General features: G+C 33.3%; 1 protein-coding gene across 1 annotated transcript; it reads right to left on the minus strand.

Moving 5' to 3' along the window:
- On the minus strand, positions 1–27271 carry Hs3st-B (Heparan sulfate 3-O sulfotransferase-B). The gene is made up of 7 exons (XM_075376150.1): positions 27147–27271; positions 22776–22959; positions 19745–19897; positions 18966–19189; positions 12856–13029; positions 4735–4951; positions 1–237 (listed from the first exon to the last, which is right to left on the minus strand). The coding sequence occupies exons 1-7, from the start codon at positions 27269–27271 to the stop codon at positions 1–3; spliced, it is 1314 nt and encodes a 437-aa protein (XP_075232265.1).

A 27271-nucleotide genomic window follows, 5' to 3' on the forward strand; every position in this document is an offset into this window, starting at 1 on the left:
TTAAGGCCATCCAAAGTTAATGCCTGTTAACTGATAAAACCGAAGATTAAACGGTCTATAAAATTCACGTAAACGTTCTAATGCAGTAGGCTGGATATGTGGATGAATTCGACCTTTTGTTTTACCTAGACAATGTGGAGTTGAACGGCCTTCAGATTTCATTAAACAAGGAAAACCCTTTGTTGCGTTGAAATAAAAATGTTTTTCAGTTACAACATGTTTCAATCCAAGAAAACTCTTTATAAAGAAAAAACAAACAAAACACAGTCGTCATTTACATAAAAGTAAAATAAGGAGGAACTGATAAAATATAGCTATGATACTAACTAAAAACATTATTACAGAGGCCAACTCTAAGCAGGGATAAACCCTTAACTCAATATTGAAATAAAAGAAAATGTTTTATCTGAATGAGATCACATAATTCCTGATTATAAGTAAAGCATACTTTATGTTTTTAAAAATATATTTTTAATCCCAGTAGAATTTTTAAAATGGTATGACACAGGCCATTAATATGGCCTTAATTATCTCAAATTCAATCTAGCAGCAACTAGATAAAAAATTATTGATAAAGATTTTTTTCAAAGTTTTTCTATTAGTAAAAATCTTCACAAGACAAGACATAAAACAAATAAAGAAAATGGATCTACCCAACAGTTTAGCTGGGTTTATGAATTACAGTATATTTCAGATAATTGACCCACTGGTTAATTGGGGCAGCCAGTTTTTTGGAACAGTTCTTTAAAGAACAAAAACTAAATGAGATTTTAACACTGACAGGTACTTCATTTATTTGGTCCAATAACCAATGTATATTTATTATTAAAAATGAATACAGGCCAGCAGTGAATAACAAACTTTGTGCTTCTGAGAATTATGCAGCTAGATAATGGTGCGGTATAGAAGCAGTAAACATTCCGACGGATAAACTGAGGTAATGATGCTTCAGTCCATTAATTGTAACAAATAACAAACATAACCCATCAAACCTTAATCATAACAAAGAAGGAGTTTGTCATTTTACAAGACACACCTGCAGGGTAATTGATGTTTAACAAATCCATTCTAAATTATGGCTTTTACTAATTTCAGTGGGTCATACCTGCTGAAAGCATTAGCTCCTTTGCAATTTATGGTTTAGTTGTCACTTGTCTTTCGTATCGTGTAGACTGCACATTTATATTTACATGCTTCTCTTTAGTTTTTTTTTATTTCATGAGTGTGAATATCTTAATTTTGCCAACAAAAGGTGTACTGTAACACACTTTTTTGTAACTATTTGGTTGTTTGTTATCTGCAGTCATAGTTTATTATTTATTTATTTCCAGTTGTTTGACAGATTTTGTTGACATTTTTATGTGTAGGCGTGTATCAATGTCTTTAAACTGTGACAATTTTGTTGTTAATCTACCTGTTAACAGTTAACTAAAATTGTGAGCTAAAAAGCCGTGTAATTATATGAAATTGGGTGAATGAATAAAGCTTCTTGACAAAATAAAAATGTACCCACCTAACTTAAACCAGCATAAACTATCAGAACTAACTGGTGTACCAAAAAGTACGATAGCTCGTATCATGCTCAATTAGATAAAATACGCCAATAATGGGCTTTAAAAGATCATGGAACACCTCAGAAAAGAAAATGTAATGAAAAGGCTCCACTTGTTGAGAAAGCTCTGAATGAATGGTTCGCCACTGTAACTCTGTAAGATATTAATATCAGTGGTCCAATGCTTAAAAACAAGGCAGAGGACTTTGCTAAAATGTTTAATCATAACAAATTTAAAGCAACTGGTTATCTCGTTGAAAAATGAGAAATCAGATAAAATACAAGAAGACTCATGGTGAAAAATTGAGTGTTGATACAAAAAATGCTGCTTCATGGGAAATCTTTCAAACTTCCTGAAATTCTCCAGAATTTTTCTGCCGACAACATTTACAATGCCAATGAAATGGAACAGTATTATCATGCTACACCAGATGGGTTCTTATGCTACAAACAAAGTGCAGTCTGGATCCAAAAAATCTATGAACCATGTTACTATGCATATTGTGTTAATATGTTGGAAAGTGACAAACAAAAACTTGTCGTAATTAGGGAGGCTGTCAAGCCTTGTTTTAAGTGGCTTAGAATGGACAGTTTGCCAGTACATTACATTTCTAATAAAAATGCTTGGATGATAAGTGCCATCTTTGTAGACTTTCTTAGCAATTGGGATGTTGAGTGGCAGAAAAATTTGCAAGAAAAATGTTGAGTTGCAAGAAAAATCATACTACCAATTGTGCTGCTCATCCAAGACCAAATTGTTTAAAAAACATTAATATTGACTTTTTACAGCGCAATACAACAGGCCTCATCTAACCATTGGACATGGAAATTATATAAAATATGAAATCCCTTTACCAATGTAAGTTGGTAAATCACATTCTTCTAGAAATAGAAGGAAATTTACTGAATTCAGATTCTACAACTAGAAATGTAAGTGAAAGAGTCAATTTGGGCAAACAATTCAGTTTGTAGCCAACAGTTGGGAAGAAGTATGTAAAACTACAATAAAAAATTGTTTTGTCCGTTATGGTTCTAACCCAGAAGAAGAGCCATAAAATATGCAAGAAAACGTCAATGCTTATATAAAGGAAAAATTATCAAGAAAGATGAAAATTATCAAGAAAGATGAAAATTATCAAGAATTCATCCAGATTGACAAAAATATTCAATGCGCACCAAATGAAGAATGTGACATCGGTATTATAGAAAAACTCAAGCTTACATACAGCACAATGAATGAAGCCAGTAATAATGAAAATGAACCAGAAATACAAGTTACGATTCAAGATGCAAAGAATTTATTGTCGGACTTCAACAGTTTTTTATGCAGGATGGAAGAGAAGAAGGCAGTCCTCAATTGGAGTTGAAAATCTGTGCAAATTTTGTTGACAGTGTCATTAAAACGAAAATCGCAGTGCAGGTTGGACGAATCTTTACAAAGAAAATAATCAGGTGAGACTTTTATGTTGTATAGGCGTGGCTATCTGTTCTATTTAACACAAAACATGTTTAATTTTATTTTGAGACCTGACTTTTATAAAATAACGATCTATCATTTCCCTTCAGTTAGTTTCATTACTAGTACAGAACGTATTTTTAACAATAGGCATTTTGAACTACATTAACTGATTTAGTGGTTTTCACATTAAATTTTTGCAACTACAGTATACCAAATCTTGTGTGCATATCGGTATAACTTGCACATAGAATATGTGTGTGCTACGTTTAATGCAATACAGAATTGTATACGCTACAGTTTACCAATTCATTTATTACAGCTAGCTGTTTAATTGGACCAAAATGCTCAGTCCTATTGTATCCCAATAAACCGGAATAGACTGTATTTAACTTTTGATTAATTCTTATATTTGATATTGGTCTAGCGTGAATGTAATTTTTTCAAAATAAATAACTATAAATTAAATTAATGAAGATAACGGTCTACTTACCAATGGAATTTTGACATGGATTATTTGTCTTTACAAATGATATTTATAGGGTAAGTGAAGGAAGGTCTTTTCTTCACCTAAAGTGAGCTAAAGATTCTTTTAATGATTTTGGCACCCATTAAAGTGAAATTCATGATCTTAAAGTTAAAAATCATGAATTTTACCTGTATTTATATTTTTTAAATAATTTTTTTTTAAAAACCAGTGATTTTCATGGCTTCGTTACTGGTAGAAGTCTAATGTGTAAAGAATAATAATTAATTTTCTTGTACATTGTAATTATTGTTTAAAAAAAAAGTAGGAATTGTACAAAAATTACATCAAATTAACTGTTAGGAAAAAATTTAACTTAGGCATAATCCACTCTCAGTTTGAAATTATATGCTTCCAGCTGAACAATGTGATAATGTTTTCTATAATGGATCTTAAAGAGTACCTAAATATAAGCTCAACAAAAACTTAAAATGGGTATACAATTTTATTATTAAAAAAAACAACCAAAAACCAGTTATAAGAATTATCAATGCCTATCAATTTCAAATCCTAATTAATTAGGATGAAAAATCCATCACTCAAAAAAATGGACTACTGAATAATAGTTATAAGGGTAATCACTACTGCTATTACTACTAATAGCCTGGCTGGCCCAAACCCCAATCGGCTGACACAGTAGGCATTTTAATATTATCTCCATGTCGCTAACAGCTGTCTATGAAACTAGAAACTGTAGTGAGATTTTTACACACAGATTAACAGCTGGTTGTATTGGCAAGCTTCATTCATCTTGAATTTATGACCCTGTATAAGTTAGGGTTGCAAATTGGCACAGAAATCTTTGAAAGTAAAATTTTATAACGATCTCAGAAAACTATTTCTACAAAACCACTTAAATATATACATTTTATATCAATTCTTTCAATGATTTCTTATGGTAAAATTTTTAAAGCTGATTTCATTATTGGTAAAAATCTACTGGGTAAGGAATAATGATTCATTTTCTTGTATGCGAAAATCTATTTTGGAAAAAACTTTGCTTACTGCCTTATAATCATAATGTGTATTGAACTATTACATTTTTCTTCATAACTGATGACTATTATAATATGCAATGGCACTATAATAAGAAGACATGTAACTTAAATCTTATTAATTTCCAAAAAATAAATTAAGGAATTTTAAACTGTATGTACATTAGAAATGATCAAAATTTAATAAAAAAATTTTTAATTTTACCTGAACTCTTGCCATTTCAGCAGCAGGATCGACAACTAATCTTTCACCACTGACGAATAACATTTGTTGTAATGGAAAATAATGTAACCACTGCTCAAGATGTCTTGCATATACTCCGATCCGAACTGGCCCCCATGATGTATTAACAACACCTGAACGGGAACCATTGATGAATGCTAACTGTTCAAAACTACGCATTACTTGGCCAATCCTTTTACTGTTAAAAATACATATTTATTAAAAGAACACCTCTTCATTAATATGTCAAAGGTTTAGAAAGAAAAATATGTTATTAAGGTTACTTTGACCAACAAATTAAATTCACTGGATCAATGCTGATCAACTTCTATTACAGGATGAAATCCTCATAAATTATAATTTCACTTTTATTATTCTACTAAACACGTATTACTGGCATATTTGGTTTTTTTTTATGTTTTAGTTCACAACTGTTCAGGTACAGTAATCCTTAGCCTTTTCTTTTTTTTTTCATCGGAGGAAGGAAAAGCTCTACCAGCTGCCACCTGCCTGCACAGATGGCAGTATAGAACTCTCACCAACTAAACCACTTCCCCCTTCTACATATAGGAACTGGATCTTACCACCTAGGCATGAACACAGTTCCTATGTTGTTAGACGGCATACTTTTCCTAATAACTGGCCTCTGAAATAATAGGATCCTGTGTTCCTCAATAATCATTGGCAGACGATGACCCAAGGAAGCCCCCACTACCCATCCCAGAGGACTGACCTTCACCTACTACTCATCGGTCAGCTTCCCTGATCTCAGTGATCAAATCACGGCTATGATCCTTAAATGTTGATCTCTATCAAGGATGTTGGAGCCCAGCTTCTCTTGGACTCCAACATATGACTTATAATATTATCAGCATTTATTACCCTCAAATCCTGATACATACTCTCCTTATCTGGGCCCAATTAGCATAACTAAACACCGTATGCTCCACAATGTCAACGAAGCCACAGTAAGTGCACAAATCGGACTCAGATCTTCTCTGATCCTTATCATAAGTCTTAAAACAACCGTGGCTCATTAGGAATTGAGATAGTTCATAACTAACTTCCCCAAACTACCTCCAAAACCCACAGCCTTAATTCTAGCAACAGTCACCGAGTCCATCTTCCTTTAGCGGATCCCTGCAATCTACCGATTAAAAGTTCTTCAGCTCTTCTCCTGTCCAACCCATCGCTGTGCTCTATTCTCAATCATTCCAAGAGATCAACTGGTGGAATGCTGGCACTACCAATGCCATGTCTGTGGAAACAGACTAGTATCCACAGCAAACATGCAGCACTAGTCGTTGCTGAACTCTCTCTAGGCTAATTTTTGCATGCTGAACCGTAAATCCTTGTGACCAAGCTGGCACCACATAAAGGATGAAGTAGTTCACTATATGCAAGCATAAACTTATTTTAATTACTATAGACCATAATTTTACACATTATGCAAGAAAGTGCCTTCACAAACCCTTCTGGCTTAGTTAGTCCTTCGAATGTGGTATTGGAAGTTTTGATGTCCATCCAGATTAAGATGAAATGGACAGATTTTCCTTCTACCAGTCATAAGGATGGCTTTTGTTTTTTCTACAGTCATCTCCGAACCTTTGTCCTCTATGTCTTGTAGCATGATAACACACTATTAATTCCAATGATATGCTCGCATCTTTACAGAAGCCAGTAACAATCCCATCTGACAAGTAATTTTGCAATGTTCTCCTCAGATAGGGACTGATATTTCTCTTCTTTAGCTCTCTGTTTGCTTCTGACCACATCAGACTATTGAATGTGTTTTTAACATCAATGAATATTGCAGCAAGAATCTCTCTTCTATGTTGCCTACCTGATATCTGCATATCCACAATATTCATTACTTCACATACCACATCAATGGTAATTTAAAAACTGTAATTATAAAAACTGTAATGACTCTTGACTCAGTTTTCCCATTCTTGGCGACCTCTTCTTGCAGTCTTGCAACAATTATGACATTTGACAGCTTAGCTGTGCTGTTCAGGAGACAGATTGGTCTGAATGCTGATGGGTCATCAACTGGCCTATCCTCTTTTTTTAACAAAGCCTGTCTTGGCTTCTTTCCATTTGACTGGAATGGTTTCTTGTAGAAGGATGGTGCTGAAGGCCTCAAGTGCCCTGTCATCTCAGCAGCCATCTTCAAGACTCCCACCAGCACCCCATCAGGCCTGGGGCTTATGACAATGCTACTGCTTGCAGCACACATCAGCTCCTGCATCAAAAATGGTGGAATCTGCTGCTTTCACCACTGGAGGACTCTCAGGGAAGAGAGCAGCAACTTCCCTTTGAAAGGTCTGCATATCCAACATCGGAAGTCTCCCACTGAGCTTCTTGTCTACAACTCGGTACACAGTTCCCTATCCATACATCCTCATCTAACTGGGCATATAAATCCTTCCACCTTCTATGTTTAGATATCTTGATGATCTCACTTACTTTCTTTTTGGCATCAAGATGTACTAGACACAACTGTTCCCTATGGACTTGATCTGAAGTGCACCTCTCAAGGGCTCTTCTAGCTTTCCAGCACTCTCTTCTCAGTACACTGATCTCCTGAGTCCACCTGTATACTTGTCCATGAAATCTGTTCTCACCTCTTCTTCATATATATTTATTATTTCCTCTTGTGATACATACACAAACTTGCTTAGCTGTTTGACTAATCTCACACCCATGACTCTGAATGATCCTGCCGTCAACATCAGCCGATTTCTTGTACTCAAGAATCTTAACTCACACACATAACTCCAAACGACCCTGCAGTCAATAACAGCACATTTAGAAGAACCTTAGCTCTCACCTCCACTTCATAAAGAATAGCAAGGTGGTCACTAAGCGCCAATCTTAACTCATTTTCCACTGATGGATTTTATAAACCTAATGTTCACTAACAAAACTAACATCTATGAATGAAGTACTCCCCTGCCTTTAAAAGGTGGGATCACCCGTGCTAAGCTTACAAAACCCAAGTTTGGCCATAAATTCCATAAGGACTCTACCTCTCAGATTTGTATTCCTAACTCCGAAAGACACATATTTAGCGTTGAAGTCACCAGCAACGACAACAAGCCTGTCACCCTAATGCCTCAATGTCCGCTCCAGTTTGTCAAGATCCTCATTATATGGTCATCCTCATTGTAGCTGTGTTTGGCAAGTAATAGCAACTAACTAAAACCACCTGTAACAGCTCTGCTCATACAAATCCTCTTCCAGATTCTCACCTTCTAACAGGGTTCCCTACAAAACATCACCTTCTAACATTAATGTTCCCTACAAATGCATCGCTGTTTTTTTAATGCAATGAATGAAGTCAGAATTTTTCTATTGCCTTAATATTTTTGAAACATTCTAAAATTTAAATTTTGAAAATTGTTGATATAAGAAGTGAATAAAAAAATAAGTTATACCCTTGCTGTGTTCTTGAACTGAAAGAGATTTATTAATGTCTTATGGTGGCAGCACTGGTTGTGTTGTCTTCATGCTCCCGCAGCAGCAATTCTATATGATGTACAGTACATATGTAGTGTCGTCAATATGACATGTCCTGTAGAGGTTTCATCCAGCATAGAAGTGCGTTCAGTAGTCCAATTTTTGTGGGCAAAAATTTACATTGTGAAATTGATCGCCAAATTGTTGAGGTATATGGTGAGAATGCAATGTCACACCCCATGATTACAAAATGGTGCCAAATGTTCAGAAACTGTTGAACAAATGTGAGAGATCATTAAAATTAGAGAGATTATAAGTGAACTTACATCAGTTATGGTAGTGTGTTTGCAATTATTCATGATCAAATTGGTTGCCACATCTGATCTATAACCACAAACATCAACATTTTGTGTCTGCTCTTTCTTTTCTTCGACATTATTCCAGGACTGGTCCACAGTTTTTGAAACAAATCATCACAGGGGATGAGAGCTGGGTGTTTCATTACACTCCTGAGACTAAACAAGCATCACATGAATTTTTTTTTTTTTTTTTTTTTTTTGTCTTCAGTCATTTGACTGGTTTGATGCAGCTCTCCAAGATTCCCTATCTAGTGCTAGTCGTTTCATTTCAGTATACCCTCTACATCCTACATCCCCAACAATTTGTTTTACATACTCCAAACGTGGCCTGCCTACACAATTTTTCCCTTCTACCTGTCCTTCCAATATTAAAGCGACTATTCCAGGATGCCTTAGTATGTGGCCTATAAGTCTGTCTCTTCTTTTAGCTATATTTTTCCAAATGCTACTTTCTTCACCTATTTGCCGCAATACCTCTTCATTTGTCACTTTATCCACCCATCTGATTTTTAACATTCTCCTATAGCACCACATTTCAAAAGCTTCTAATCTTTTCTTCTCAGATACTCCGATTGTCCAAGTTTCACTTCCATATAAAGCGACACTCCAAACATACACTTTCAAAAATCTTTTCCTGACATTTAAATTCATTTTTGATGTAAACAAATTATATTTCTTACTGAAGGCTCGTTTAGCTTGTGCTATTCGGCATTTTATATCGCTCCTGCTTCGTCCATCTTTAGTAATTTTACTTCCCAAATAACAAAATTCTTCTACCTCCGTAATCTTTTCTCCTCCTATTTTCACATTCAGTGGTCCATCTTTGTTATTTCTACTACATTTCATTACTTTTGTTTTGTTCTTGTTTATTTTCATGCGATAGTTTTTGCGTAGGACTTCATCTATACCGTTCATTGTTTCTTCTAAATCCTTTTTACTCTCGGCTAGAATTACTATATCATCAGCAAATCGTAGCATCTTTATCTTTTCACCTTGTACTGTTACTCCGAATCTAAATTGTTCTTTAACATCATTAACTGCTAGTTCCATGTAAAGATTAAAAAGTAACGGCGATAGGAAACATCCTTGTCGGACTCCCTTTCTTATTAGGGCTTCTTTCTTATATTCTTCAATTGTTATTGTTGCTGTTTGGTTCCTGTACATGTTAGCAATTGTTCTTCTATCTCTGTATTTGAACCCTAATTTTTTTAAAATGCTGAACATTTTATTCCAGTCTACGTTATCGAAAGCCTTTTCTAGGTCTATAAACGCCAAGTATGTTGGTTTGTTTTTCTTTAATCTTCCTTCTACTATTAATCTGAGGCCTAAAATTGCTTCCCTTGTCCCTATACTTTTCCTGAAACCAAATTGGTCTTCTCCTAACACTTCTTCCACTCTCCTCTCAATTCTTCTGTATAAAATTCTAGTTAAGATTTTTGATGCATGACTAGTTAAACTAATTGTTCTGTATTCTTCACATTTATCTGCCCCTGCTTTCTTTGGTATCATAACTATAACACTTTTTTTGAAGTCTGATGGAAATTCCCCATTTTCATAAATATTACACACCAGTTTGTATAATCTATCAATCGCTTCCTCACCTGCACTGCGCAGTAATTCTACAGGTATTCCGTCTATTCCAGGAGCTTTTCTGCCATTTAAATCTTTTAATGCTCTCTTAAATTCAGATCTCAGTATTGTTTCTCCCATTTCATCCTCCTCAACTTCCTCTTCTTCCTCTATAACACCATTTTCTAATTCATTTCCTCCGTATAACTCTTCAATATATTCCACCCATCTATCGACTTTACCTTTCGTATTATATATTGGTGTACCATCTTTGTTTAACACATTATTAGATTTTAATTTATGTACCCCAAAATTTTCCTTAACTTTCCTGTATGCTCCGTCTACTTTACCAATGTTCATTTCTCTTTCCACTTCTGAACACTTTTCTTTAATCCACTCTTCTTTCGCCAGTTTGCACTTCCTGTTTATAGCATTTCTTAATTGCCGATAGTTCCTTTTACTTTCTTCATCACTAGCATTCTTATATTTTCTACGTTCATCCATCAGCTGCAATATATCGTCTGAAACCCAAGGTTTTCTACCAGTTCTCTTTATTCTGCCTAAGTTTGCTTCTGCTGATTTAAGAATTTCCTTTTTAACATTCTCCCATTCTTCTTCTACATTTTCTACCTTATCTTTTTTACTCAGACCTCTTGCGATGTCCTCCTCAAAAATCTTCTTTACCTCCTCTTCCTCAAGCTTCTCTAAATTCCACCGATTCATCTGACACCTTTTCTTCAGGTTTTTAAACCCCAATCTACATTTCATTATCACCAAATTATGGTCGCTATCAATGTCTGCTCCAGGGTAAGTTTTGCAGTCAACGAGTTGATTTCTAAATCTTTGCTTAACCATGATATAATCTATCTGATACCTTGCAGTATCGCCTGGCTTTTTCCAAGTGTATATTCTTCTATTATCACATGAATGGAGACACAAAAATCCGCCACAGCCAAAAAAGTGAAAACATCTCCCACATGTTTGAACGGTTATGCTGACAGTCATTTTTGATTCTGAGAGAGTTGTTTACAGTAAATTTATGCCCCGAGGAACAGCAATCAATCCCAAATTTCACTGTAAGACTTTGGAAAGGTTGAAGCCATTAAAGATTGACGACCTGGAAGATTTAGCGATGGGGTCATTATAATAAGGTTGATTATGTCTTTTTCTTCATGACAACACTACTCCTAATTTAGATCATGTGACAAAAAGTAATTTTGCAGTAATTCAATTACTGCAAAAATTCAAGTGAGAAGTATGATTTCATCCCCCTTACAGTCCTGACCTAGCACCCTGCAACTACCATTTGTTTGGTCCTCTCAAGCAAAACCAGGGAGGGGAGCATTTTGCTAATGATGAACTGAAGTAAGAGGTCCTTAAATGGTTGAAGGAAATTGGACAAATTTTTATGAGAGTGAAATTGAAAAACTTGTCACAAGGTATGATAAGTGTTTAGAAAAACTTGGTGATTGTCAAAAAATAGAAAAAAACATATAGTTTTTTAGTCAATAACAAAAAAAATTGTCTTATAAATATGTGTTTGTTTCTCCCTCGTATATGATGCATGATTATACATGTAAGTTTTTTATTTTATGTGATTTGTTCCGTAAATGTTTTTAATGGTTGTTAACAAAAAAAAAAAAAGAAGAAAATAACACAAACATCACATATCATGCATGACATATCTCTCCATTAAAACATACATGAACAAGATTCATCATGTTCAAAACAGTTGAGTTCAAAACACTTGTTCAAAGCTTGTTGCTTTGTTAGCCTACTGCTTTTAATAGTATTATAATCTCTTCAGTTAGTGATAACTGTATTAAGTAAATGAACAGTGAGCGCCTCAGTGTATAAATGATTTGGACAGTTTTTGTTATGTGTGGATGAGCGTTTACTATAAAATTACATAAGAAAAATTATTACACCTTTAAAAATAAAAAAACTAATTGTACTTTGACCGATGAGGATAAGACATGGGCTCGGCTCCTCTTATAATATGTAAACGTGCAGTTCAACTTAAGAGGATGGCTATAAGGCATGCAAAAGGCCATGCTGTTCGGTGACACATGGTTTGACATGAACCAAAAGATCACTTAACTGATCGTTATTTCTGTTTAACCAATGAGTCTGGAATTTCTAAGAAGTCTAGATACTCTGTACTGTTATTCTTCATCTTTTCTAATCATTATTGTTTTAGCACATTTCTTATTTACTAGATCATTCCTTTTGTTTTGGTAGTAGGTGCTGCAGGACTCACGAAAGAGAATCCTTCAGGTCAGTGCTAACAGGAGTCAAGCTGTCCATAACAATGTTTTGTTAGTGAACATTAGGTTTATAAAATCCATCAGTGGAAGATTCATTTTCAGCATTAAAAAAACAGCTTGCTTTCACTGGTTTCATTTATTATATATTAAGAACCAAAAATTGTATTTATCATTGTTTTCATTGTTGGTGTGCCTCATAAGAACACTTCTCAAAAGAATGTATAAATAAATCTTTTATTCTGATCAGTACATAACACAGATCATGTTAGGAACAGGTAGATATGCTATTCATACATTGTCAGGAAATGTAACATATTTTAGATCAAGATTTAAAAAAAATAACTGGCCACAAAACATAAAAAGAGAATATTTTAACTGCAAAAAAATAAAAAAAATTAAATAAATTAAAAAAGCACATATAATTTTTAAATTAAACAGATACTAACCTTGCTACCAGTGCATAATCTGATACAGCTCTGGTAACTGGATCCCTGACAACAACTAACAGTTTAGTAGATGCATTCATTTTGCGAACCCTACTAGGTGCTTCTTTTGTTATAAAATAACTAGGTGTTTTCTCCATAGTAATCTGGCCTTCCAATGTTGGTGGCATATGACGTCTGTAATAAATATTTAACAACTGTCAGTTGAAAATAAAAAATAAGCTAATCTGTACACGCTGGTTGTATTAATGACTCGCAAATAAACTTCTTTGTGTTTTTCATTCCATTAAAAAACCCATTTTTCATTCATTAAAAAATGTAAAAATCATTTTTCATTCATTAAAAAAATAAGGTTCGATGAAGCTGTATACATTTTTTAAGCAAAAATTGATATCAGAAATATTAATTTTTTTGTGTAACTTCTATATACTTTTTTATAATAGTATTTTTCAGATAAGATATTAATAAACAGTATTTATAATTTTAGAATAGCTATTTTACTGAATTATTTATTTATACAATAACAACAGATTGGCCAGCTAATAATAGTTGTTATGATCTACAACATGTACTTTGTAGTGTGTGAAAAATGCCATGCTTGACTCTAACTCAATCCTTGAACATCAAAATGAAAAACAAGAGACACTACCACACCAAAGAGATAATTACGATTTATTACAACAATTTTAATCTTTTTTATAATCCGTAACTACTACTAGTGGAAACAATGTATCTACTACTCTAACTGTCTTAATATTTCTGTAGCTGAATGTAAAACACCTGAGATACAAAAGGCACTAATGAGCACTACTTTTCCTGATTAGTGATGTTTATGGTACAGCCAGTCTCTGTAGAAACAAAATGAAAGACATAAGTTGTATAATGTAGCTAAGATAATTTACTGTGAGAGATTTATCTAACCAAAATTGTTTCAAGAACCTATATCACAAATAAAATAATACAAAATCTCTGTACTTTTCTAAGAAATAATTACATTTGTTATTTTTATTTAGCGGTACAAACGCACAGAATTACAGATGATCCTTGCACAAAATGACTACGCTAGAAGTGCCACATAACTCTTCTGTAGGTAGTATATTGAAGTGTATATTAAACAACAAAACCAATGCGATAAGATTTTAAGACTCTACTCAATTTAAAAAAATTAAAATCCTAAACATAATATAACAGTAAAGAAACTAGTAACTCTTATCCTACCCTACTAAAGGTCAATTGTATGTGTGTCTGTCAGTGTGTATGTCCGCTCCCCTTAGCTTAGCACTAAAATGTACCGATCACTAGCAGAAAATCCTGATTCGTTAGAATCAATTTCTGGAGTTCAATTTCTAATTTAACTTTCGTTATATCAATTTTCATCATTCAAAAAAAAAAAAATATCTTTACACAAGAGGTAATCCCATTCTGAGATGCTGCCTGACAGGGGAACCCACCCAGAGTGCTTGGCTGAGCAACTACTACACAAAGAGTATCAATGGAGATATAGATGGGTCTTCATTAGGATGAATTATAACATCTGACTTTTCAAACCCTGTATTTACTTCCACATAACAGAAGCCTGGTAGAAGTGAGCAATTCACTGTAACAGACTTCAGAAACAGATATAACTCATGTCTCTTAGAGATAACCAATAATTAAAAAAAAAATAAGAAAAACAAAAACAATATTAATTATTAAATTTATTAACATATTACTCAGAATTCGAGACTGATTCCTAAATAAGAAGATCATTCAATAATTAGAGCCAAATGGTAATGGCAGAAAAACTATTTAATAGAATAAACTGAAATTGTCTGACATTCAAGTAGACAATATAGGTATGAAAAAAATTAGCTGTTTGAAAAGAATTTCCACTATAACAACTGCTTTTATTTCTAAATGTTGTCTCTGCTTAAAAAATGTATTATGAAACATCAATGTGCTGTGATGATAAAATTTTTATTTTCTGTAAATAAAAAACTAGCTGCAATTTTTTTTTTTTTTTTTTGATTAATTAATTAATTTCATGATTGAAGTTTGTACACAGGAATATGGAAATTGAATTTTGAAGCATATGATAAATGCTATGCCTGAACCTTAACCCAGGACCCCGGATGAAAGACCAATACCCTACTGCTTCGCCACAGAGATTGGAAAATTCACTTGAGAATATTGAAGCAGTATCATAAAAGGTGTACTAACTTTGAAAATTTTTATGACTAGATTGAACACTCATTTTTCTCTTTTTATAAGGTTAAATTGAACAGAACAAGTGTCATTGATTTTTATTATAGCAGAAGACCGATGGAAGTTTTGACTGATACTTTGCAACATCACATTAATGATCTTATTCACTAAGACAGATACATAAAATCTGGGAAAAAGCTGAATTTGAAGAGTACTGTCATCTCCATTCCATTATCAATGATAAGTTGATTACTAAAAAATGTGTTCGTAATGTGGATTCCAAGATAGTTGACTTAAAATCATAAAAACACCTGAATTCACATTTGTCTTGAACGTAAACAACAGTTTTAGCAGAAGATAATGGTTTTTAGATTTCATAATAAATTGCAATGAAACTTGGATTCATCATTTTAAGGCAAAATCCAAATCCAAATATCGGAATATGGAGTGGAAATATCAGAGTTTGCCTGTTAGGAAAAAATTCCAAACTTATATGTGAATTGGTTAAGTGATTCTAACGGTGTTTTGGGATATAAAGGATAAATTTATTCAAACTACTTGGAAGTATAATGAACAATCAACAGTGAGAGTAGTACTGTACTTGTTGGAAAATAAAATGAAACTATATTAAGGCGGACACGTGTTGGTTCTCTCTTAAAAGGCATAATTCTTCTACATGATAATGCCTGTTCTCATACTGCTCAAAAGACAGGATTATTCGTTTTGTCTGAAAATGTTACATCATTCAGCTTATGGTAACAGTTTCCTACAGTCAGATTATTTTTTCAGTCCTCCAAAGGGTGCCTAAATGTAACTGGGGATTATGTTGAAACAAGGCATTAGTTTCACTGTCATTGAATAAATAATAATTCTTCTCTTTAATTATTGATGTTATACATATATAATATGTAAAAAGTAGCATAACTTTTCTATAGTGTATTTTTATACATTAGTCATTGATTATGTTTTGTAGATATATTTCATTTCTCAGAAAAATTACTGTGAATACTACTCTTTCATCTTGTCCAATGGACAAAAAATTCAAGGAAATTTATAATATGCCTATACCAATCAGGATGTTTTATCTAGTAATTATTAGAGCATCATGTTCAGTAATGCTAAAATTATTATAAAATGAAAAACTTATTGTAACAACAGTTAACCAATTATTCTGCCAAGTTATTATACATTTAAGAACATTTAAGAAAGCACGAAAAATCAAAATAAATTCAATACAGACTGAGTGCAAGGTTCCTTAGTGATTAGATTATAAGCTCATTTAATATTGACTTGGATTCCTATACGGCTTGAGATTGATTAACCTAAAATTCTTACTTAATACCCTGCAATTACTTCTTAAAAAAAAATATTAAGTGAATGTCTTTACAAATATATACATATACTGTGAGCTTCATGTAAAACATCAAATTTAAATAAAACACAGAAACAAAATTTTATAATTTTATAAGAACAAATTTTTAATAAATAAATAACATGAAGTTATTATGCTGGGATTTGCGAAACAACGTACTATAAATATGTTGCTTATGCTACTCTCTCGAGTTTTACAAAAAAAAATTACAATATCGCAACACATCAAAAAATATTTCTAACAGCGATGGATAATTCACATTACCTATAAAAATAAAGAAAAATTACAATAAACATATTTGATTCAGAAGTCCCATAACTAGTCTATGTAAGTTCGTAGAACCGCTATTACAAAACTACTTGTATGCATCAAAATTTAACAAAATATCTTATTAATATTTATGATACTAAGAAATTGGCCAATCCAAAATTAATTTAAATTACAATTTTAAACATAATTTGTCATTTTAACATAAAATTTGTCATTTTATAACATGTTATAAAAAAAATTGACGGATAAGGGATGTTCTGATAAATCCATGAATGAATGTCTTTATAGAGTGGCCTTTGATATCAAATTCTCATACCTGTATTACGTACAAATCACAGTCTATGATTTTCCTGATCAATTTTTTTTTTTGTTTTAAAATACGCACAACACTTGTCTAACCACAACAAAGACCCCCATATAACTGACGCTTTCCGATGGTGCCACAGGTCTAACCCCCCCACTATTTCTCTGAATTGTCCGTGTGAGTATGTGTTCTCATACAAACGTAACACTCTTTGTCTAGAAAACATTTGCACATTTTTTACGCATGATGTCACATTTGTTAAAATTCTATTTTAAGAAGGAACTTGATAATAACTAATGAATCATGCTGCTATTAATTTAATTTTTACGTTTTAAAAAAAAAATATTGTCCGTCGATGTATTAAGAAATTCATATAACAAATAATTTACAATAAAATAAAATACAAATAAATTCACCAATTTAAATAAGTCAATTCAATTTAATTTAAATTTAGGCCAGAATTTAAAATGGTTACAATACAAAGTCTGCTCAGAAAATAACCAAACATTTTTAATTACGTGCCAATGGACACATTTAGTGACATGCAGTTGGCAGCATTGTGTTCCGCATAACCTCCTCTGTAACCACATGTTCTTGGATTATTGATATCTCGTTTAATTTTCTTGTTATTACTATTTGAATGCAACATGTTTAAGTGTTAGTCAATTTTTGTAATGTGTAATTTTCTGAAGCAACAATACAAAGTAAACATTTGTGTGAAACTGGGCAAACTTTCACAGACACGTTTCAATTTTTGAAACAAGTTTACAGAGATGATGCTCTGGGTCGTATGCAATGTTACAAATGGTTTTCATGATTTAAAAGTGGTAGTCAGAAAATCAAACATGATCCTTGACCAAGATGGCCTTATCAAGTCAAAGGCCCACCCATGTTCAGAAAATCAATGATCTGGTGTATGCAAATCGCCAATTGACTGTCAGAGAACTTGCAGAAGAGGTTAGCAACTCACTGGATCATACGTGACATTTTGAGTGAAAATTGAACATGCATAGAGTTGAAGTAAAGTTTCTTCCTCATTGATGATCGAAAAAGAGAAACAACATTGAGTGGATGTTTGTTGGCAACTTCTTGAACAAGCGAATGAAGATGAAACATTCATGCAAAGGATCATAATAGGAGATGAAAGTTGGGTTTACGGCTATGACATTATGAAAAAGTTAAGAAAGCACATTGATCTTGATCCATCAAAGTTTTTTTTTGATTTAAACAGAATTGTACATTTTGAATTCTTGCCTCAAGGTGAAACAGTGAACCGTGTGTACTATCAAGGTGTTTTACAACAATTCTGTGAAAAAATCAGCAAAAAGAGACCAGAGTTTTGATGAGTTCCTTCATCACGACAATGCACCCACACACTCAGCTTTGATAATTTGTCACGTTTTGTGCCAAAAATAAGATGACTGTCCTCCTTAAGCCTCCGTGATGAAAAGAGATGAAAAGACACTGTTTTGAGACTATTAATGACATTAAAACAAATCCATCACAGACCTAAAAGGCCATTTCAAATGAAGCTACCCAGGATTGCTTTATTAAGTAGAAACATCACTGGTAAAAGTGTGTGAATTGAGGAGGGGAGTACACTTTGAAGGAGACAAGGACCAATAATCTGTCAAATTAATAATAAAGTTTAAAAAAATAAAGTTTGATTATTTTCTGAACAAACATTTTACATAATTGCCAGCAGTCTTTTACTATATTTTATACTAAATTCTTTTGCACTTGTACAATTTCTTTCCAATAAATTCTTTATTCCAATATATTTTTAACGCGGTTTCTCTACATGAGTCTACTGTCCTAAATGAAAAAATGGCTATATAGTATTACACATTACTCAACTGCATTGCGCTTTGTATGTAAAAGAGAATTTACTACCTTTTAAAAGCTGAAAAAAAAAAAATCTATTTTATGTTATATAAATTACATTACACTTATAATTAATAAAATAAAATATACAAAAAGTACCTGTACCAATTGAAGCCATGTTTATAATGTCTATCGAAGAAATGTACTTCAGAACCAGCTGCTCGAACATCAGGATGTAATCTAATGAATTCAAGCAATGCACGTGTACCACTTTTTTTAACTCCAATTATTAAAGCATCTGGTAAACGCCTAACTGGTCGTAAACCTTGCTGACGTAAAAACCGATACTTTGGAGCCCCATCTTTTGTTTCATTCTTTTCAAACTTAAAAAAAAAATTATTAACAATTAGCATTTCAAAAACATAGCTTGTAATTACTAAATCATATAATTACTCTCATAAAAAAAATTAATTATAATATTTATAATAAAAATTAGAATAAACAGAAATGGAATCACTATGATTACTTGAGAAGAAATTCTGAAAACTGGAATTGCTTACAAAGGTTTTACAACCCATATTAAATAAAAATATGAATAATTATATATGGAAAATTAAAATTTATCATAAAATTAATCACTAAAAGATTTATTGTGCTAAAGGTTAACTAATATAAAAATGATCTACACAGTGATATTTTGCAGATGGTGTTATCTACTCAAGTGGACTGTCCTGCTGAAAATGAAGACAAAGTTATTTCCTAATTACAGTCATAATGGAATACAAATAATATAAGAACAATGAAACATAGAGAAGTAAATTCAAACTAACTTAGTTGCAAAATCTGTTGAATGTAATATGGCGAAGCATTTTAACTGTAATAACTAAAATTCAGATAATAAAATATTAATAATTTTAGTAAAAAATCGATTTGCTTACCTTTTTTTGATGTTCAGTGTTTTGAGACCAAGAAAGTAATGGTATAATATGTATTAAAGTAGCACTATTATAATTATTACTATTCTGTGATTGTAACTGCGCTGGATTAACAATGCCTGAGGTTAAAACAGAAAGACGTGACTTTGAATTTTCCTTTAATCAAAAAAAAAAAAAAAAAGAATAAAGAGAAACATAAATTATTATTTTTTTACTTATTTATTTAATTTTTAGTAAATTACAAGACTAAGAAAATCATAAACATTGTACACCAAATCAACATTGGAGTACTTTACAAAAACCATTTTGTACTTACACAATATAACATGGTACACAATATAACCAAGTTATCATATTCATCAAATTGTTACTAAACTGTCTGGTGAATCATCAGTTTCAACTCCTAATGTTCCACTATTATACTGTAAATTTTATTATTTATCTTCAAAATTTTCAAATGATTTTTAACGGCAATGATGATTACTGTTTGAAAGATTTAAAAAAATAGATTAAAGTATAAGTACAAATAATTACATAATAGTATGGTTTAAAGAAAAAGTTATAAAAACTTTACCAGTGACTGAACTAGTTTTAGCTTTACATTAAACTTAACATAATTTTTATATCATAATATAAGCTTTGGGAAAACATTCTGATTTTTGACATTCCAAGTAGATAATGAATTTATCTTTACTAAAATTAATGCTAAAATATTATAGAAAAAATTACTAAAATTACAATCTAAACACATTAATTCATTAAAAAACTAGTTTCAATGCTATTTTTGGGTAAATACTGTCACATATTACAAATTGAGGGCCACAATAAAAAGAATGATAAATGAAGTTCTCATTGCTTTCGTTACCAAGCAGAATATACCATTTATATACATATCAGTGTCACAAGTCTTTAAAAATTCAAGTAAATTTAACCCTACAAGTCGCACCTTCACTTTTTTAAATATACAATAAATTGATTAAACCCTTTCTGAGCAAAATGATTTTTTATACACAGTACATTCAAAAAGTATTATCTTACAATTAATCAGTAAAAGATTTATTGTGCTGAAGATTAACTAATACAAAAATTATTTGTGACATTTTGCAGATGGTCCTGTCTGCTCAAGTGGCTGTCCTGCTGAAAATGAACTTCAAATTTTCTACACCTGTCAGTACCTGTGAATACACCTGTCATGTACTAATACTAACAGTAATATGTAACATCGAGTTATTTTACTTTGGAAATTGTCCCCATGAACAACCAGACATATTTCTATGTGTTTCTACTTGTTCTCATACTAACAAGTTGTTTATGTAGAATGTTCTTGGAGAAATCACAAATAGCAGTTTGAAGTTACTGGAGGCTGTGAAGGATTTGTCTATAAAAATTACTTTATGCATAACCCCAGAAGTAACATTTCAGTTGGGTTAAGTCTGGAAAAAGAAGTTGCCATAAGCCTTTAAAAATGATTTGATCTATAAAAATCTCTTTCAGTAAATTCATGGACTTCTTGGCTGCAAAATTTATTGTGCTGGTGTCATCTTGTTGAATCCAAATTAATTTTGTCCTCAGCTCTTAGATGAACTGGTCAACAATTTCAAGATAACAGGCAGAATTTATTGTTTCTGGAAGAATATTGGACTGACTACTCTTCTTCTGAATGTTGCAATCTACACCCCAGTCTTCTTGACATTTCGAGATATTTCATGTATGGTATGGCAACTTTTAGCAGACCAAATGGCAACCATGGACTTGCTGGGATATATTGCATAGCAAGTTGATATGGCTTGCAATTTTTCTTCACTGAGTACTAATGGTCTACCACTTTGCTATTAGTCCTTTACTGATCCTATCTCCTGACATTTCTTGATTAGCATTTACACTATGGAATCTGTGTACCCAGAAAACTAACAGAAAATTGAACTTTCACTGTCTATGTGTGTACACAAAGTGCTTACAGAAAATATATTAACAAGAAATTCTGAAGTTAACACCATTTTGAGCATACATGGAAAGACACGGTCTCAATCATTCAGATGTGATGTACACACACAATGAACATCAAAGGATGAGGGACACATTCTCCTCTCAAGGTCACCAATGTCTGTGCCACAAATGGCTACTGAGCCTTGAAACAGTTTAGCAATCAGTGTTCTAAGCTCCTAGAGCTAACCTAAAAGCATTCTCTGACTCATATTATGAAGAACATAATATTCAACATGAACCAAAAAATAAATATCAGAAGTTAAAAGTTTGAAGTAAAAAATGTAAATGTTTCTTGCATAAAATAAACTTTATTTAGATCACTATTTTTTAAACCCCTTTTTTATCCAAATGAAACCTTTTGGTTACTCTTTGTATTTACATTAAAATAAAGATAAAAAAACTTCTAAATTTTTATTTTTTTGAACTAGTAATGCAAACAAAAAATAAAAACCAGGGAGAGTAAATAGGCTTTTTTAAGAGAGGTAATAAGGTTACCAGAATAAGTTCAATATTATTTTTAAACTCACAACCTATTGAGTAGTATCTACCAACAATCTCCTGGTGAGCAAAGTCATTGATATGATGCATTTCATAACAGTACCTGAAGTACAAGAGACAATAAACAGAGATATTTTCTCTTATAGGAATAAGTCCACTATATAGCCAGGCTCTGGAGTAAGCAGACTAGAGGCACTATTTGTAAATTTTAATATCAGCTGCACTTCAGTGGAATACATATGATGATCAGCAACAATATATTTAAACTTAACAAAGAATGCGAAAGGAAATCATTCACAATCACTAATATGCCTGACATGGAATCTTACTAATCTTAAAAAAGACATCTTCAGAAGTGACGTGTTTTATGTCAAGCTTTTCCACTATACTGCAAAGACTTTACTTTCTATATAAATTTTACAAATATTTTTAATAACATTTTATACAATCAAAAATATAACCAAACTTATTTCACTTAAACACAAATTATACTAAATGTACAAATATATATAATAATAATAAAAATTATATAATTACAGTAACAGCTTACATTATTCACAATAAATGGAAGTCTTCTAGTAAGGCAAACGTTTGAGATGTATAAAGTGTAACATATAACTGCTGCAATAATAAGAACAATAATGAAATGTTTTTTGAATAATAATAATTGTGACAGACCAACATGTCGGAACATAGCACTAATTCCTTCTTTAAATGCATTACCTTGACACAATCTGAAATAAAAGGGAAAAAAGACAGTTAAGGGTATTAAAGAATAAATATAAATTATAAATAAGATTTTCTAATAAATGAAGTGGTTTCAATTTTACGAAACAGTGCCTTCTGCTTAAAATGGCAATTGTGTCAGGAGAAATTATTATTTAATACGATAGCACCTTCATGTTATGCCTGGACACAATGTATTTGTTTTAAAAAACCAAGTGTTAAAAATAAACAACAAAAACATCTTTAAAAACAATCAAAATCCATATTAAAATGAAAAAACCTGTAGTATATGCTAAAAGTAGTATAAGGTAAAAAGGAAATAAAATTTATCACCTGCTTTACAGCAAATGGTATAAATAGTTGAAATACAGCAATTCAAATATTTGAATATAAACGGACAGCCTTCAGGAATCTTAAGACATAAGATAACTTCATTTCATTACCTTCTAGAATAGCTCGCATGTTAGCCCCTAGTCTAAATTTTTTATGCAATGCCGCACAACACACACAATCCACAAGGATGTGGTGCACTATTAGTTGGCAGTCACAGTGAGCACAAAAGGGTGCATCTGTTTGCATCATCAGATATCCATGAGTGAGCCTAGTGTGCCCTATTTGCAAACAGCAGATAATAACTTCCTCTCAATGGTTACTTCTATGTGAGGAGCTGCATGGTGAGATAGTTTTCTTAACTTGATAGAGCTTATTGTTCATGGTGGCATCCCATTCACTTTGCCACTCATGAACTACCCTGTTCAGGAAACAGACAAGATCATTAGAAGGAATGCAAATGGCAAAAGGAGGCTGAAAACAAGCCTCTTTTGCTGCACTGTCTGCACATTCATTGCCTGAAATTCCTATATGGCTGGGATCCAGCAGAAGCTCACTGCTGTATTACATCTAGTCATTTGTGAAATAACACACTGAATCTCACAAACAACAGGGGGTGTCTGTAGTATATGTCATATCACTAATTGCCTGTAAGGTCTCATGGTATCACCTAACAAGAACGTGTTGAAATTTTGGGTTAACCAAATATATGGCCTTATTAATGGCATACAGTTCAGTAATGAAAATACTAGTGGTGCTGGGAAGGCCAAACATGTATGTTCTGTTGCTAACCACAAAACCACAATCAACAGAGTTAATGTTTCTAGAGCTGTCCATATAAACTCTAATATCAAGATTCTTAATATTTATAATACTACAAAATATGTTTTGTAAGATAAGCAAATTTGTGTTCTTTTTATTATACTGACAAGATCAAAGCAGTATTTAATGAGAGATGGCTGTCAAGGGGCGTAATAACATAGTGCAACAGTAAGGACTGAAAGCAACTGTATGTTTAGAGCTGAGAGAAGGTGTTGAGCTCTGGAGCAGTAGATCTTTGCTGTTCCTGGTGTCAATTAACATGCTGGTTCACAAACACCACATCAAAGGTTGGATGAGTTGGTTGTGCCTTAATGCGAGCCATATAGAAGCATATCATTTGCTTCCGTCTGTTACAAAGAGTATGCTCACCACTGACAACCAGCAGACTTACCACGGGGTTTGAGCAAAAAGCACCCATGGCAAGATGGATGAACGAATGATGGATTGCTTCAAGCATCTTTAGTGCGTTGGCCCGCACTGACAAATATACCATGCAGCTGTAGTCCAAGCAGGAACAGACCAGAGCTCGGTAAGCATACACGATTGCCTCCCCAAAGGGTATCTCACACAGAACTCTCAGCATGTCTAACATTTTTAGGCATTTTAACTTCAGCTCCTTCAAATGTTACCCATGTTAGTCATTAGTCAAATGACATACCTAGAAATCTAATCTGCAGGCATGCTTCAACTTGTTCATGTAAATACAGCTGAGGGTCTACATGCTCCCTCAACTGGAAAAACAAATGGGACTTGTTTTTTTCTGGGGAAAATGTGGATTTAGTAGATTTACACCAGGATTCTAAATAGGTTATTGTGTTTTGAAGCAACCTCTTACCTGTAGATAACGTTTTTCATGCTACATAAATTGAAAAATCATCTAAAAGAACAGATAATGGATTTTGTACACAGTTTGTTATATTATTATACTTGTTACAATGTTAACCCTAAGGACACTTCCCTGGGGTACTCAGTTTTCCAGTGAGAAACTTTCAGATACTGTCGTTCCAACTCGAACAAGGAAAGACAGACTACTGAGGAAACCCCTGACAAATGCGAGGTCACCTGTACACCCCACTCATGAAGTGTATGTAAGATTCCTCTCTTCCATGCTGTGTCGTACGCCTTCTGCAAATCAAAAAATATAGCAACCAGGCATTGGCAAAGTAAAAAGACGTTTTGAACAGCAGATTCCAGGGCAAGTATGTGACCAATGAACAATCCACCGTGGCAGAAACTGCACCGTTCTGGGGAATCAGGGAGTTTCTCTCAAGGTACCACAGTAGATGACGATTCACCATTCGTTATATCACCTTGCATAGGGAACTGATCAAGGAAATAGGATGATAATTCGTCGGGCAAGATTTACCTTTACCATGTTACAGTAGAGATTACTAGTGCCTCTGACCAAGAATCTGGAAATAACTGGTCAGAGAAAAATTTATTAACAATACACAAAAGATGTCACAGTGCACTATCTGGGAGGTGTGACAACACACTGGGCCTGATATTACAATTTCCAGGGGAAGTGTCTTGAGAATTATTCCGAGCATACCATATTTAATTATAAGAAAAGGGTAATTCATTTTGCGAATCTCCAATCACCAATGGGATATTTTCTACCTGCAACCTATACCTCACAAACTCAGGGGTACAATGAAACTCAGTATGATGATCTAAGTAAACCTGCCCTAAACGACCTTCCAAATTTGGTCATAGTAACAAGGTTTTCGTCACTTTGCAGTCCAATTGGCTGCGGTGATTGTACTGATCCATACACGGTTTGAACCTTTATCCACACAACAGATGATGGTGTTATACAAGAAATTGAGTCAACGTATTCATCCAAGAATTCTGTTGAGCACATTCTGACCCATCAGGATGTAAACATCCTGAACGTCATGCCACCCCCTCTGTACCTAGCCCTGATAGACTTTATCAGAGGTCATTTTCAGATCCCACAGACTGAATAACATCTCTTAGTTAATGGCTCTTAGTTTCCGTCAGGATGCCACTGTTGTAAATACCACGAATGATATTTCCATTGGTGTAAGAATGTACTATCAATAAAAACACAACCAAGCCAAAAACAAACTACTCAAATGAACAGAATTGAGTAGAAATAAAACAAATTTCATGAAATCGCTTTAACAACATCGCTTTAGTCCAGCAACCACCAGGACAGCCTCACAAGAAATTGTACGGTAACTACCTGTTACTGTTAACAACAAAAAATTCTGGGCTTTCAACAAAATTTCCCTGTAAGTTTTAAATTTTAGTCTATCCACCCAAACAGGTGTGACATACAATAAAATTGCCTCAAACACACCCTTATAGAAGATATTCGGTTTTTAAATTCAGATCCCAATCTGGATTAACCACACATCAAATACTAAAGAAGGCACTACTGGCCTTCTTTGTGATGTACTAGAAATGCTCCTTAAAATGAAAATTATCATCAAGGAGCATCTCAAGGTACTTCTGAACCTAAACATATCCAATTCGACGGACTGACATTGAAACACGGGCCCACCGCATCACAGCCAAATGACCCTTCAAGAATGCCATCTTATGTTGACGGCCCCTTAGCTCAAGTATCCTGCATGATCGAGAGGCACGGCACGGAGTTCAACCTCATTCTGCAGCAGTAGTCAGTCATCGGCGTAAGCGACAACTGTTGGTCAACCCTCAGCTACATAAAAAAATCAAACTCCACAACCCAGCACACTGCCTTGGGGTCAACCCTTACACAATGACTTTTCCACTTCGTGGTCTTCCTTCCTTTTTGCTGTTTAGCCTCCGGGAATTACCTTCAGGTATTACTTCAGAGGATGAATGAGGATGATATGTACGACTGTAAGTGAAATGGGATGTTTGTCGCTACCGGAATATGGGCGGCTATTATGATTTCCTTGACGAAAAAAGGGACACCACGTCCTCTGCCCTCAGTTTGACAGTCACGTCTTTCTGAAAAAGACACACACATCATCCTGGGGATGGAGGTAGTGTACTGCAGACATATCATTAAAGGATATTTATCAATTACACTCCGGTTTTTTTGGTTTTTATGATCTTTAAGAAGTGCTTTGCTTCTTCAGGTGCTTCACCCGCCACCATATCCTTGTAGAAATCTCGAGATGGTGGAGGGGGATTTGGAAGTCCATCATACAT

Source organism: Lycorma delicatula, chromosome 9, assembly GCF_047948215.1.
Source record: "Lycorma delicatula isolate Av1 chromosome 9, ASM4794821v1, whole genome shotgun sequence".
Classification (NCBI taxonomy): domain Eukaryota; kingdom Metazoa; phylum Arthropoda; class Insecta; order Hemiptera; family Fulgoridae; genus Lycorma; species Lycorma delicatula.

Excerpts from the sequence above, each read along its gene's own strand:
- Hs3st-B (XM_075376150.1), bottom strand. The coding sequence starts at position 27,271 with ATGTATGATGGACTTCCAAATCCCCCTCCACCATCTCGAGATTTCTAC. Across the intron at positions 22,960-27,146 it reads AAAACCAAAAAAACCGGAGT|ATTGTGTCAAGGTAATGCAT; the intron begins GTAATTGATAAA and ends CTTTTATTTCAG. Across the intron at positions 4,952-12,855 it reads GATTATGCACTGGTAGCAAG|TAAAAGGATTGGCCAAGTAA; the intron begins GTTAGTATCTGT and ends TATTTTTAACAG.